General features: G+C 37.7%; 1 protein-coding gene across 1 annotated transcript in view; it reads right to left on the bottom strand.

Annotated features, from left to right (window-relative positions):
* The window catches only part of ITFG1 (integrin alpha FG-GAP repeat containing 1), a 72,098-nt gene that overhangs the window by 45,843 nt on the left and 10,160 nt on the right, over positions 1–16,095 (bottom strand). Inside the window, exons 7-8 of the mRNA XM_032121920.1 lie at positions 4,864–4,925; positions 2,906–2,990 (exon numbers count right to left, since the gene is read on the bottom strand). Coding sequence (XP_031977811.1) covers positions 2,906–2,990; positions 4,864–4,925 — 147 coding nt within the window. The remainder of the gene's footprint in view (positions 1–2,905; positions 2,991–4,863; positions 4,926–16,095) is intronic.

Genomic DNA, 16,095 nt, shown 5'->3' with positions numbered 1-16,095 from the left:
GAAGTAAGAATGTCAGAGGCTTGTGCCTGTATTTCGAACATTTCTAGTGCCAGTGGCTGCATCCCAGTGCCAAGAGGAGGATGCCTGTGGCAGAGCAGAGTGGGAGTGTACAGCACATTCCACATCACACACAGCTTGGCAAAACCTGCCTAGGTAGAAGGCAGCACAACCTTCTAACACATCTCATTTTCCATTTCATTGTGGTATTTTGATTTGTTGTGCAACCAATCAGGCCCCACTACAGATAGACAAATTATTCCAAACTGGAAACCATCATACCTTAACTTCCTTTGACTTACAACAATCATTATTCTGTCATTTTTGAAATGGAAAACTGAAAACAGGAGAGGTTAAAGTCTGACAATCCATTTCTAATACTGCATTGTCTTTTAACTCCAGCTCAGTACATGCAGCTGTACGCTCAAAGCCAGCTTTTTGAAGTACTTAAGCAGACACAGCACAGTGGGTAAATAAATGCAGTTACTGTGATAGAGCATTATAGTCATAATGTGAGATTTTTCCCCTTTGTTGTTGGACTGGTGCAGAACAAAAAATACCAGAATGAAAATTAAAGCTTTTTATCTTCCTACCACCATTTACTGTACAGCCACTCTCACAACCAATTATTATGGTCTAAGTATGATTTTTGGATGGCGGGATATTATTCAACTTTCTTCAGACTGCCTTTCATAAAGAACATGGAGTTTAGGATTATATCCCTTCATTACTCATATGCTGCTTTAGTACCATATTCACTTCAACATCCTCAACTTTGTTCAGTGAGAAAGTAACTATTTGTTGCATTAAGTGTCATAAATTAATGCTAAGAAGATGGAAGGGAAAAAAAATTGATGCTCTTCTTCAATTTGTACCCTGGTTTGAAATCATAGTTCTAAGTATTTCCATAGTTGTCAGGATGAATTCTGTTCCTTTATCAAAGCACACATTTATAGCAATCTTCTCACTCACTTAGAAAAATTCATGGGCAAGAAACACCATGAGACCTTTCCTTCCCTCTGGCTAAGGTGGAGTGATCTGGAATGAAGATGAAGGTGTGTACGTAGTTGTTCATGACGAGGAAGCGGGACCCTCACATGGCAAGATCTGAGTGTTCTCAGAGGTGAAGGGGCTGAGAGCTTTCAGAGTAACCAGTTCAGAAGGTCAGTGTCTCCTCCATGGTGACACTGGTGGTCCCTGGCCTCTCCCTGCTCTGGCAGATGTGCTGCCCCACTACACTGATTTACAGGTATTTTTCACATCCCTGCACACACTTGCTCTCTGATATTCACCCTTACTAGAGAGGTTGCTCCACCTTGCCTCACAGCAGTGCTCTGCCTATGAATTTGATGATAATTAGCAGAGCAGGGCATTAAACAAGTGGTGCTGGAACTCCAGCCCAGCAGCCCCTGGGATGCTGCCGTTTCTCCCAACCTCAGCCCTGCCATAATGCTGCACACTCCATTTAGCTGCATGTTCAAAATTTCAACTTTAGCACTGGAACAGTTCCACTTCTCTTTGCAAACCTATCCCAGGGTTTATTAAAATTCCATTAATTACTATAACTTTCTAAAATTATGATGTATCATTTGGGCTCACTAGCCACCTAACATAAAATTATCCTACATTAAGATAGCTTTTCACATTGCCATTGTTAAAAAATTATAAAAAAATTTCTATTTAGTACCTATTAAGACACATTATTCAGAACATCAGCTTGGAAAATGATTACAAAAGACCCAGCACACTTAGTTTTTTTTTAACTGCAAAAACTGTATTATTCTATTCTTTCCTTCATATACCATATAGATAAGTATTCAAACTTGAAGATAAATAGTAAAATATTGTATTAAAACTTTGTCAAAGATTTTAGAAAATGGGGTAAACATTTCACAGAAGAGCCTAGGGCACAGTTCAGGTTCTACCTTACTTCATTCCCTGTAGATCTGATCTAAGGACCATTACCCATCCAGCAGAGGTGTCTTGCATTCACATGTCATCCTCAAAACACTTGTAAGTGGCAGCATAGAGTGAGTCACACCCTGGGTCTAAGAAGTTTAAAAACTGTCATTTTCTTTAAAATAAATTTTTAAGAAAATGCTGAAACAAGGCTACCATTTGACAACATTTAAAGACAGGCTCAGTCTCTGTTAACAAGTGTGTTGAATAAATACAGAAAATTACATTTCCAAGCAGTTATTTACAGTCAATTATGTCAGCAGAATCAGGCCTGCAACACTTTGCTTCTGGTTGGAAAATTGTTAGTGCACAGAAAAATAGTATTTTTTGCATTACAAAACTAACATGCCCCATTCTCTGTAACATGACACACATTGATAAGCCACAATTGACTGGAAAGGTACATTCTAATAGAAAAACATAGGCTTTCACTAACCCTTGCAAAAATAGATTTACATATAAATTAAATTTTTCTCCTGTCCAAAGGCCTTCCAGAAATTTCAGTTACAACCATTAAGATTTTACCGTGTTCCAGCAATCTTTCTTCAAGTAATTTTATTTCATTTATATTTTGTCTTTATTAGTTCATACAAGTGAAGAATTTAGAAACATTTAGTCAGATAATGTTTTCTGAACAAGATTAGAGAAAAAACCAAAAATCATGACAAATGTTTGATAAAATTAAGTTTAAAGCAACAAAGCATCTCAAAGCAACAAAAATTAGCTACGTGAGGCAGAATGCACTGGGAAAACCAAAGCTGAATTTGTTAATAATTTTTCCCAGACACTTCAAGAGTTACAAATAGACATAACACATTAAAGCAGAAAAAGTAGAGAAACATAAAAACTCCATTTAGAGCTAAACACCTTTATTTGTTCTCCAGTGTAGAGTACCTAACCAAAACATGAGAAAGCAACACTCAGGTCAGTGTAAAAGAAGAAAACTCACCAAAATCTGCAAACACGGACTGTCCAACGACTTTGGCACCACTGGGCATTTCCTTACTTCTTCCAGTTTTAGAGAAGTTCCCATCCTAGCAAACAGGACAAAGATGATGGAAAGACTGAATTGCAGACTAAGTGATAAAAACTGACTTTTGAACCAAAGAAAAAACAGATTACTAATGAAGGGCTTTAGCAGATAAGAGACATCTCAGCTATGGAAAAAACTGCACTTTTCAAAAATTAGGACTGAGCTTTTGCATTTCTAAGCCTTCCTGTATTCTTACGGAAATCCAGCAATAGTAATATTCAGATACGATTTCCATATATTTTGCTGTGCTATGAGGAAGAGATTGGATTATTTCAGCAACATTATCTAAATGATAATTAAGTGATTATGAATACTACTGTGCATTTTTGCATATTGACATGTGAATTTATAGACATATGTAATATATAACAACACACCTACACACCTGTTAAAAATAGGGTCCTGATTTGCCTTCTATTAGGAAATAAACTGATTTAATATTAGGTTTGGCTTAGAACTTGTTTTACTTATCTGTTATTAAAATCCAGGCCTACAGAAAGTAATAGTCCATTATACCATCAGAAAGATGAAAAGTGCTGGATCACTGTTTATCACAGAACTGGATCACAGCTGAACAAACCCATTTAAGATGTTGAGTTTTCATAGCCATGTCAGATGACCCAAGGCCCATGTCCCCAGTCACTGCCATCAGCTCCTGCACAGTGCTCTGCCACAAATGCCCAGGAAGGCACGGAGCCAAAGGCTTGGGAACGGAGCACCGTTATCCATATCCAACATGACTCATGTCATATTTAGTTTGTAGACTTCCATGCAACTCTGGACACAGTTAGTACTGTTTGTACTGGATGTCTGACTATGTATCTTTACCTTGACATATAATTTATAATGACTCTGATAAGAAAAATTAAAATGGATGCATTTCCATGCAGTGAAATAGAAGAGGCCCTGCTCTTAGTTGGCCCCAAAAGCATATCTTGTATAGGCAAATATCAGTGAAGGGAACTACTTTTTTCTACAAAGAGCAATTTAACAGCTTTTAATGGATCAGTTAAGGTATTTGTAGGTTCATACACATGTACAAGCATTTCACATGTATGACCTATTTTACTGGGTTGATTGATTCCAAAGAACAGAATTCTTTCTAAAGATAAGCAAATCTATCAATACAAAATATATAATGCAGTCTAGTATTTGCAAGAAAATCAAAAAAGACCCCCACTAACGGGAGACAGGACAAACACCTTGTGTACTTACAAACACTTAATAGCCGGTGATTTTTAAAGTCTACCTAAAGCTGTAAGAGCAAGATCCATGACTCACTGCTTTCATTACTCCTTCCTACACGTTATCTCAGACAAGACTCTGTTCTACAGTGACTCACTGTGATAGGATGGATGCATTTTCAGGTAAACCCTCAAAAACTCATTCCTTAGCTAATAAGAAACACATTAAGCACTTTCTATTATCATAAAATAGTGAACTTTTAGCTATAGTCATTTTGGATAACAAGGTACAAAGGATGCCCCTGGCCAGGTCAGGCAATACAAAAGCAGAATCTCAATAAATAAATAAATAAATGTTAATCCATTGATCTGTTACTCCTCAACCTGAATTTCAGTTATGATATTTAGTTAACACAAAGGAATTTCCCCAAATGTAACTTGCACATGTATTGTAATAGTCAGAAGCAACATTTGAGCCTCTGTCCCAGAAAATCTTACCCAAGACCTGGAGTCAGAAAAAAGCTTACTTTAAAAAAAAAAAAAAAAAAAAAAATCTTTCAGACATTAAGAATAAAACCAAACTGATCAGTCTCTTAGCTGTAAATCACTATAAATGTCACAAAATGACTCTTTGGGGTTTGTAACTTGTCTGTGTTTCAACAGAATGGTTATTTGTGTTTTTTCTCTTACCTTGTTTACCCAAGTCTCAAACTGAATGGTTTTGGAATTTGGTGATGTGGTAAGGAACAAATCTGTAAGAAAATTTAAGAGAAATAAAATATTTAACAGTAGACTACATACAAAAATATTTGATCAATTAGTAAACAGATTTAATTTTAAAAATATTACCTATCTTTTAGAAGTTACAAATATATTCCAGTGATGTTTAGAAGTAAATATATACAATAAGAAAGATTAAAAACACACCCCTCAAAACTATTTTCCTGTCTTGTACTCTTCTGTTTAAATAAATATCAATAAATATAAACTAGCCTTTTATTTGGGATATGTCGAATTAAGCAACAGATACACTACTGACAGGAGAAGAAAAGCAGATGGAGAAATATTTCTGGCTTCCTATACACTAAAATTTTCTCAAACATCAAAACAGTGCAAAATAGAGCTTCAAAGGATTTATCTGGCAAGGCCTAAACAGAAGCTTATTCACCACCATTTAGAAAAGTCCCCAAATTAGGAAAATGGAAAGAAAAAGCCTTTATTTAAAACAAAAAAAAAAGTGGAGGTTGAGGAATAAGAAAAAATTAAGTCTAGTATCAAGAAATCCAGATTTAAGAAAACTACTCTTTTAAAAGCTTGTTTTTCATTGTCTCCTTCCTCCCGGCAATTTCAATTGCCATTCTTTGAGCTAGAACACAATGGTTACTTTGCAGGGGAAAAAAAAAAAAAAAGAAAAGAGAATATTAATGCTTTACCCTAAACTGTTTTACGGAATAAGCAGGTAGATGGCTGGCCGTACAGGGAACTTCAAATGGCACAATAAGGGATATTGTGTTCCAGGGAAAAAAACCCAGCAACAAACAACAACCACAAAACTATAAACCTCCCCACACCTAACAAGCAAAACCCAAACAAAAATCCCACATACACACAAAAACCAACAAAGATTTTGCTTATAGACTTCTCTCCCACAGCTTAAAAGCTCTACCATTTAATTTTATTCCTCCGAATATGTGAAATGGGCATTTCCTTTACAGCACACACATGAAAAGCATGATAGCGCACTTGGAATGAATTACAGTGATACTTAAGGACTTCTTGAAGGAGAGTCAAAAATAATGAAAATAATCTGAAGACAGCACAAATGTAAGTTAGAAAACTTATATACACTTTCAAATATTAACTTTGCATCTAGAAGGAAACTTGTGCAATACTGTTGATTACTATCAGATATAAACCAGAAAAATATTAAAATATCCAAAACATTCATGGAGGGTAAAAGAGGAACATGGAATAACAGAAGCTTTAACTAATTTTCCTACAGGCCAAAATGCCACTACATCTTAGAAAAATGTTTTTGAGGTTTAAATAATTATTTCAAATAGGGTTGTCCTTGCTGTACTTGGTATTGAAATATTCCATGCTGCATATGGGTTATGCCACAACATGCTCTGAAGTGTTCTATTGAAATACCCAGCAAAGGATGAGCATTTGATCCCCAGCTGGGGCTGGCTGGGTGACCCCCACAGCCATTCTGTCTGCAGTGTAACCTTTCCCTAGCATCTCTCTGACACTGTCTCACACTGCAGAGCTGACCTCCCACCTTCACTGCTGAGTCAATCCTCTCTCTGCTCAGTCCTTGGTGCAAGAGGAGATCTTGGGGAGCAGTAACTCAGCACTCCCACTGTTTATACATACTTTGGGACTCTATCCCAGACTGAGACTAAGTGGCATGGCTACCAACACCAGACACAACTCACCCAGTGTCACCATGCTAGATCAAGGCTTGACACTGAACAGGCTCAGCTCCCTCAGCCTTTCCTCATCAGAGAGATGCTCCAGTCCCTTCATCATCTTGGTCACCTTCCACTGGCCCCACTCCCTGACCTGCTCCAATGCTCTTCCTAAAGGCCCCCACGATCCCATTGGCCTTATGGTCACAAGGACACGGTGCTGGCTCATGGACAGCATGGCTGTCACCAGGACCCCCAGGCCCTTCTCCTCAGAGCTGTTCCAGGTCACCCCCAGCTCGTGCAGGTGCTGGGGTTGTTCCTCCCAGGTGCAGGACCCTGCACTGCCTTTCTCTCCAGCAGCTTAAGGATGATTACATTCAGCAATGTTCCTGTTTTGCACCAAACTCTTTCCCCCAAACCAGTTTCTCTCCAAAGTCAGTAAATTACTTTTGCACTCTGTTCCTCTCCGTGTCTCCTTTTTCCTAACTCAAGGCACACAACATTATATAGAATGAATGGAACCAACACAGCAGAGACGTTCCAAGGCTGCTGCAATATCACACTGCACTGGCAAAATGCAAAGGCAGGCAAAGAGAGCAAATAATCTAAAAATAGTGCAGAGGAGCTGGTGCCACGCTGCTCTTACATAAAGAAACAAGCTGTGATTTCCCATAGGACAACTTAATACAGGTACAGCAACACCACCTCTAGCTCTAGAGCCCTCTGAACCAATCCCACTGGTACCTTATTGCCAATTGTCCTCCTTTTTATCCTTAAGCCTTCTTAGAAGCTACATGTTTGAAATGCTCATGCATGATTCTGGGATTAAACTCTCTTGCACTGCAACCAAATCAAATTGTTACTATTTACAAGTAATTTTCCATTTTGATCAAGAGTGTCAGAGATGTCAAACCAAACCAAACAAAAACATTTCTTTGCAGCAGCAGTATAAAAAAGGTAATGCAATTTAGACACTCCAAGGAACTATTCACAGATTTGTATAATTCAGAATTACAAGTGTTTTCTCCCAAGTTTGTGAAAGAAATGTGTAAGAAAAAACAAGTCCTGTCTGGACCAGTGTTCTAGACCAGTTAATTCCCAAATGTTACTTTCAATCTACCTTACTTTATGATTCTTTCTGGTTTGACTATGTAAGTTTTTAACTCCAAGATTATCTCAGAGAGGAAACAAGAATCTGTGCAATCTATAAATATCTAACAGCCATAGCAAAGCGAGCCTTTCCTTTCCAAAGGAATGGGGTCCATGACATATCTCCCACCTCACTGCTATGGCTTTCCATATCTATTGTAACTAAATTCTTAAATATCTAAGAGCTGCAGGAGAACAGATGGAGCCAACAAATGCATTAATATCCGTATGATCAGTACTGGGGCTACACAATAATGAAGACACAGATCTTTTCTACACTTTTTGCTTCTGGCTATACCAAGAATACTCAGTCCCTTTTTCCTACAAGGAATGCCTATCATATTACATATGCTCAGCAAAAGTCACTTGTGCATAGATATGCTGCACATTGCCTTTGGAAGGCAGTTCAGGTTGCAATTTCAGCTGTAAGAAACAAAATCTATTCCATAAAGATCTCTACATTTAAAAAGCACAGACAAGGTATTGAGGGGTGTTCAAATTCTTATGAACCTAACAACAGCACAGTGAGAGGTATTTCCAATCTGAAGTTATAAAATCAACTAATCTGGAGCTCAACAAGCAATTAGTAACAGAATACAAAGGTGATGGTTTTACTAGACAACAGGTACATGAAGGGATGCTAAAAACAAGGGGGTACCTTTAACAGCTCTACAGTAATTGTAGATTCTGTAGATATACAAATGGAAATATTAAACAGGAAGAGGAAAAAAATCCACTTCCCCGCTGCTACTGTCAGAGAAAGAATTGAGCTAGTTGGATGGACGACTAGACTAAGCCTGCAGGGCATTTCTTGCGTCCTTAATTTGTGACATGATGGAGCAAAGATAAGGAAAATACTCAATAGTTGGGATGGCGGAAGATCTCGATGCCAGATTCAGGCAGATTTCCTGAGATGTAGCACCCACAGCCGAAGTGAATGGTTTTTTGCTAAGTAGTAGCAAAAAACCAATACTGCCTGAGAGAAAACCTCTCTCTTAAACAAATGCAAAGCAAAGTGTGTTCACATTTAAATACACTATCCTATTTAGGATTTAACAGCCAGTGATTAACATAAATACAACATAAGTAATTTGAATATTCATCAACAAAATTCAACAGCCTGGGAATACAATAAGGAAGCATGGAGGTTACCTGGCATTTTAGATCTACAATAATGAAAATCAGACTAAATATATACCAAACACTTAATACAGAAGGTATCTGATAATGCTGCAACACAAAACCACTGTGTACTAGCATTTTACTTACCCTAAAAAGTGAGTTGGTGAGTGAATTTGGCTATAATTTAATTTAACTGGCTTAGTAATAAGATGCTGCTATCCAAGTTCTGCTACATCTGGTCACCAGCTAACATATATATGGAAAAACACTGAATTCACCATTCATTCTTACAAAAAAAGGAAAGAGATTATTAGAATGTATGTTCCTGCCTGTAAAAGGGAACTTATTCAAGTACTGTGTTCCAAGCTCTAACCTAAAGCTCGTTATAGAGGAACCACAGCACTTCATCCATCTTTACATGATAGGATCAGAGAATTTCAACATTGTATCAACATATGGTCCACTGAAGACTGAAAAATTTCTCCCAAAAGCTACATAAAACTTGACTGGCTAGACTGCATTGAGTTTATTTAGTGCATTTAGAACTATCCTGTATCAATGTCCAAGTCACCCCAGACACAGCCATAAATACTAACACTGTAATTTGAATACAGCACACCCCATCTTGAACTAGCCACATTTCTGGCAATGCTTGTGCACTATATCTAAAGGAGCTTTACCTACCTACTAATGCCTACAGTGGCCCAGCTCGGGCACCAAGAGCATGGGATTTGTGCCATGGGGCTCAGGAACCACCGATCTGCACTAAAGATAATCAGCTACTGGGAACCCAGCACCTGGAGAAGGGCAACCACACTGGATCCAAGGGCAGGAGCACCGCTCCTGGGGAGATGGGCTGGGAGTTGGAGCTGTTCTGGAGAGGAGAAACCTTAGAGCCCCTTCCAGAACATAAAGAGAGCTGGGAAGGGGCTTTGGACAAGGACATGCAGAGATAGAGCAAGGGGGAATGGCCTTAAACTGAAAGGGCGCAGGTTTAGGTTAGAGGTAAGGAAGAAATTCTTCCCTGTGAGGATGGTGACGCCCTGCACAGGTTGCCCAGAGAAGCTGTGGCTGCCCCATCCCTGGCAGGCTGCTAGTTTTGATGAATCTTTTAATCAGAACAGTAAATAAAACTGATACTATTACAAACTCACCCTACTTCCACTGATTTTACTTACTAGAACTAGAAATTGCAATAAAACCGAACTATACAGAACCTGCTCCAAGTTTACTTCTCATGATCCTTGTTATTTTCTGTCACTTTTGAGTGTTATAAAAAATGGTACTATTTTTAGATGGAGCATTCATTTCACTAATGACTGATTTGACCTTTCTGTTTAATGTCAGAGGGCTTTATTTCAGAATAAAAACCCTCAGCATCTGACTGTCTTGAGAAGCCACGAGGGTACAAGCAACATTAAATTACTGCTTGATTTCAAATTCACTTCAGAAGTTTAAGTTAATAAAGGAGTGGGAGAAAGTGCCCTTATTATAAACACTATCACCATGGACAAGGCAAGTAGTCAATTACAACATACATGTGTACACTCCCAACATGCCTAAAAATGTTTTCATTAATGTGGAAGAACAGGGGTGTCTGTGCATATTCTCTAACCAGAAGTTACTTTTGGAGATGAACGTGCCTGCTTGTATCTACATGTAAATAATGTGCTGAATTAAAAATCTCTGCTTTGCAGTGTGTTGACAGAATGGTAATGTAGCAACTGTATTAAAAACATTAAATGCTATAAAACCTAAGGCAAAGTAAGAGAGAACTTTCCTCTATTTATATTACAGATTGAACACTGGTAGGAAAAAAAGTATTTAAAACCAAAATTAAAAACATTATTTACAATTTTTTTAGTTGTAATTATACAGTTTTAGCTGTAGAATACTCCTAGTATGCACAAACCTAATTTTATACAAAAAAGTTGGATATAGTCAGCTTTATTTCTCTACTACGTGGAAAAAGAAAACAAAATCTTACATGTTTCATGCTTCTGCCCATAAGTTTTTCATTCAGGTAGAGAAGCCCTCTACATGAGGTATTCAGATTTGTCAAACTGGGATCAGGACTGTCCTAGAGCAAATGGAATAATCTACTGCCCAGCTGTATGATTTAGCTATTATAACACAGACATGGCTACAAGTACCAGTGCTAAGGAGCCTGCAGTTCACTTTCACAAATTTTTGGTGCTAGTTACATGAAATAGTAACTTCCTCCTCTGAAAAACTTAAGCAAAACAAAAGGACTTCATACGTTCCAAACAAGCTAATTTGTGTTGGTAAATTTTTAAGAAATATGCATATAATAAGAGATTGTGACTTTATTCTGTTCAAATGGGTCTTTCAAAATTTATTAAGTTTTTACTGGAACTATTTAGTAAAACAGGTGATAAACAATGATAAACAACATAACTAAGCACTAAAATCCCTTTCATTATTAAAAATTACAATGGAAAGAATTCATATATATTAATTCAAAAGCTTTGCTTAATCGGAGAACTTTAAATTAGATTTCAGCTTTAGATTTATGCTTCTGAACACACAGAACAGGTGGGACTATCCTTTTGGTTTTTAGCACTTCAAACATGAGCTTTCAGACAGAAAATGCTCTTTATTTTCAGAATAAGGGCAACAACATTGTTTCAAGGAACAGAAAATGACAACTCTCAAGAGTGTTTTCAGAACCCATTTTTACATTCATGTTTTCTCAACAAAATGCTATTTGGGGCAGAACCAATTTACTTCTCACCTGTGTTAAGTTATTGATGCCCATAAAAATATACTATTATAACTCCCTGGTGTATATAGTTATATCAGTATATAATTAAAAATTGCAAAAGGAATAGCTTCTGAGACAGTTCATAATGGCATTAAAACTGCTAAGCAGATAGCAGAGATTATGGGCTCCTTTAGAAAGATTAGGAAAAAGAAGTTAAACCTAAAACTCTTTCTTTTCTCTAACAATCTCTACCCATCCTTTGGTTCTCTTTGTAAGGAACGCGATGAGTAAAGCCATTGGCAAAAGCAGCCCAGCCCCAGCAGCAGCAGGAGATGCAGCTAATTCCAGCTCTGGTTTGATTTTATGAGCAGGAACTTTCTATGGTATTGAACACTGTGAAGGAACAAGTGGAGGAATGGAGGTGACAGGAGATCATATCACCCAGAGCATTTTTAATTAGAGATAACAAACATGTAAAGAGTTGAAGTAATGAAAAACAAACAAAACTTTACAGACTGAAGTCCTCTGAAATATATCCTATCTTATATGATACATTTTTTCCCTCCATTATTTGCTGTAAACTCTGCTATCAGAGCTAAAACACTTAAGAAATTTAAAAAATTGTAGCTCTTCAAGGAATGACACACAGTGACATGGCTTTACTGAATATTTGCTCTGGGAGAAATGTAGGGGAGGGGGCAAAACCAGAGAGAACAGTTTGACTTCAAATATATACACACAACCCCCACACCCCACCCAAGTTTTAAAATGCCACTCAGATACTTTGTTTGCCAGCTATTTTAATAGCGAATAAATGCTGATCTACTGCAGAAAATAAGCTTAGCTGGTAATATGAGCTGCAGAGAGGCTGCCAGCTTCCATGAAGAGGAAACTCACTGAAAATAAGACCAGAGAATCTGACACTGAGCATTACAATATCTTCGGAATCCAGGTTTAAATGACTACAACAGAAATATCACCTATGATTTGAGTGATTGATTTTCAAGAAGAAAACTATCTACATTTATGCATTTAAACTAAGTGGGAATCAAAAAGAAAACACATTGTTAACGTTCTGGTACATTAGGTTTCTGAATTCCCAAAGCAAAACAACATAAGAAAATTAACCACCAGAAATCAGTAAAGAGACTAACAATTAGCTTACAGCAAGCTGTTTCTGACTAATGATTTTTCCACTTTAGTTTTCCCAAACCCAAATCTGTGATTTTTCCTTCATTTTATATAAACAGCTCCAGAAAAATCTCCAATTATATACACCATGTGCTAGTGTTTAACACAAGATCAGTTGTAAAACCAGCATTTCCAAACTGTGGAATCACATAACCAAGTGACACAGTATTTAATACATCAGCTATTTTTCATAGCATTCAAGGATACATTGACAGATGTACAGTATGAAGTTACAGTGTGATTCACAGTCCAAGGCAGCTCGTCTCATGCCTTTGAGCACTTTAGAACTATGCATAGGGCCTGACTTCTTGGTAGAAGACTTGTAACTTTGAATGCAAACAAATTTATTGTTTAATAATCCTGGTTTTTTTTCCCCCAAGCAATTAGGAACTATATTTTTGGCCTAGAAAGACGGCATTAGCCCTAAGTGAACATCTGACATTTTAGGACGCTTACAATAAAAGTAACAAAGTTGGCTAATTAGAAAAAAAAAAAAAAAAGACACAGCAAAATAATCACTATCCTAAAAATTTCAACGGTGACATTTTAAAGACAGGCCTCTTACTTAGGATCCTGCTTTGGAAATGCTCTCCTGGACTGTTTGCTTTATAAAATACACTTGACATTAATCTGTTCAGCCAAGCCTATTATTATCAGCTTCAAGATTATTTTCCTAAGCCAGCTGTTAAAAGGTATTAATGACAAGTGTGAGTATGAATTACTAGACACCCAGTAGCCCTGATGTAACAAGGACCACCACATTTGCTCCTCATCTTGCAGCCTCTCTCAGCGCATGTACCAGCAGTAACAGTGATGGGAGGCTGCTTGACCAGACCATTTCCAGACATCTCTTCCCAACTCAGCCACTCTACAAACCAGATACTCCTCCCTGGAGCAACATGTGCTTAATATGCATGCAGAAGACACTTAGAAGTTTTGTACTTAGTTTATCCATTAAGCACATACAGACCCTTTGGTAAAAGGTTTTGTACTGCAAATTTTTGAATGTTTTTTATGAAATTCCTGGTGTAACTCAGAATTACTTACTGAGTTAATCATTATAGGGAGCTGAGACTTTTGCATGAGGATGCTTTTCTTTAAGAACAGCAGCAGCATTACCCTCCAAAACAGCCCAGTTTATCTCTCACCAAGAAAGATTAGTATTATCTTTGTTGTGGTTAGAGGATTTTTGGATTATAAAATCCTTACACTGTTAGCCTTTCATGAAGCACTGTTAGGGATTAAACACATCTTTATGAGCAAGTGCTCATATAATGAAATCATAACAATTCAACTTCTTTTCACCCAGAGCATGAGAAGTGTGGCAATTAAAAGCTCCGTTCTGAGTGTTTAATATCAGCAGGTTGAAAACGGGTTAGGCAATAAACTAGCAAAAAGCTTCTCAGCCCAGAGAGGATTGTTTTTTTAATGTCAAGCACACTTTAAATCTCCTAAGCTGTTTATAATGATAGAGTTGCCAAAAATAGCCCAGCTAAAAATCATCAAATTGGCTGCATCTGTTACAGAATACAAAGAGCCCCAAAATATTGCAGAATATTAGAAAAATATTTTTAAAAATCTGCAAAAAATCCACCAAGAACAAGTAAAATGCCATGTCCTGGTGATCTATTTGTAAAAAAAAAAACCACTGCATCCTTTATTAGGTGCAACTCTATAATCATGAATAGTAGCATTGCCTGCAAGTAAACAGCCTGAATTTTTCAGTCCAGAAGTCCCACAGCAGCATCAAATGCCATGATTATTAAGTGTTTCAGACCACATGATTTCAGCAGGCAGTTTATTCCCCTGCATCTCGTCAATGCCTCCCTTTTAATTAATACAATTCTAATGTGCACCAAGCCCTGTTCTTAATGAGGCTTTGTTCCAACTGAAGAATGGCTGTGTGGGTGAATACTGAGTCACAGGAATGCTCTCCTCCTCACCAGCTCTCTGTGACCCAAGCAGTGCCAGGCTCCATGGAAAAACACTCTGCTTGTGGGCACACACTGGTAACCCAGTACTGCCTCTGCCCTGCCTGGTAGAGTGCATTTACCACCACAGTCCCACCAGTACAGCACACACACTTACAGCTTTTGTTGTTTTGCCCTTTTTTCCCCTTAATTTCTATCACCTGACTACTCTGATGACTACCTATGAGTCACTTGCCCAGCTCTGTACAGACACATAAATTAGAGCACACATGGTGAGAACACTGCACAGGTATTTCTTGGAAGAGGCACAGTGAGACTCAAGGTACAATTTCATGCTTGGTTAAAGACAGGCTACAACTGCTGCTACTAGAAGAGGAGTCAACCTTTTCCCTCTGTTTACATTGGCTCTGACAATCCTGCACGGCGAGTAGGATCAACTTAATAACCCCAGCGACAATGAACTGTGTTCCTCAGCAGCCCCAGTTCCAAGTAGTTACTAGAGCTGATGTCAGAAAACTGCCATAAATGTGCAGGCAGGACCAGATGATTGGTGACTTTTCATTCTGGCAGGAAGCACTCTTGGAAAAACACATCAGTCATGAAATATCAGATTTACTGATACTACTTTTCAGCAACATATGTCTTATTCCCAGTTAGTCCCATCTTGATAGGGACAGTAAAAAAAATGTATCATTCCCACCTTAGAAGTAAAACATTACTTTAAAAAATAATAATACTGTAATATTTTCTCCAGTTTTCTTGTGAGAATGAATTATTTTCCTTACAACTTTCCCCAGGTTCCTGTAACATAACACTTCCCACAGCACTCTACATAACACTGTAATGTAGTACCTCAGCCTGAGGAGTCACAGCCTTGCTGCTACAAGCAAGTAAAAGTCAGGATCTTTATGGGAAGAGCTTCACAGAAGCTTCGACTCACATCTTGAGATATAAAAATAGATGTGAATCCATAAAAGCTCCCAGCACTACCCACACAAAGATACTGACTCTCATTTCTTTTTAATAGAGGAGCTTCCACATACCAGCAGTACTACCTAGAACTCTCGGAACATTCTTTAGCCTGGCAACTGTCAACAACCTTGAAAATTTGATCAATCTCTGACCGATCAATGTAAGAAACTCAGACTTCCTACTTTTACTCACCTTGGTGTTTAGATTTCAATGTACTCAACTTAAAATGCTACCTGGAATACTCATCTATGCTGCTTATGCCACTAAAACAAAATTCCAAAATGCTTCTAGAGCTAAGTGTGTTAGAACTGGTTATTACATGACACTGATTATGGTAAGCAACCATATATTTAATTTTCCAGCTGGAATTTCCACTTGACAGCTTCACATAGCAATGTGCCAGAACTGAATATTAAGGTTT

The sequence above is a fragment of the Corvus moneduloides genome, chromosome 12 (genome assembly GCF_009650955.1).
Source record: "Corvus moneduloides isolate bCorMon1 chromosome 12, bCorMon1.pri, whole genome shotgun sequence".
NCBI lineage: Eukaryota > Metazoa > Chordata > Aves > Passeriformes > Corvidae > Corvus > Corvus moneduloides.
This window is presented reverse-complemented; position numbering and strand designations above follow the sequence as displayed.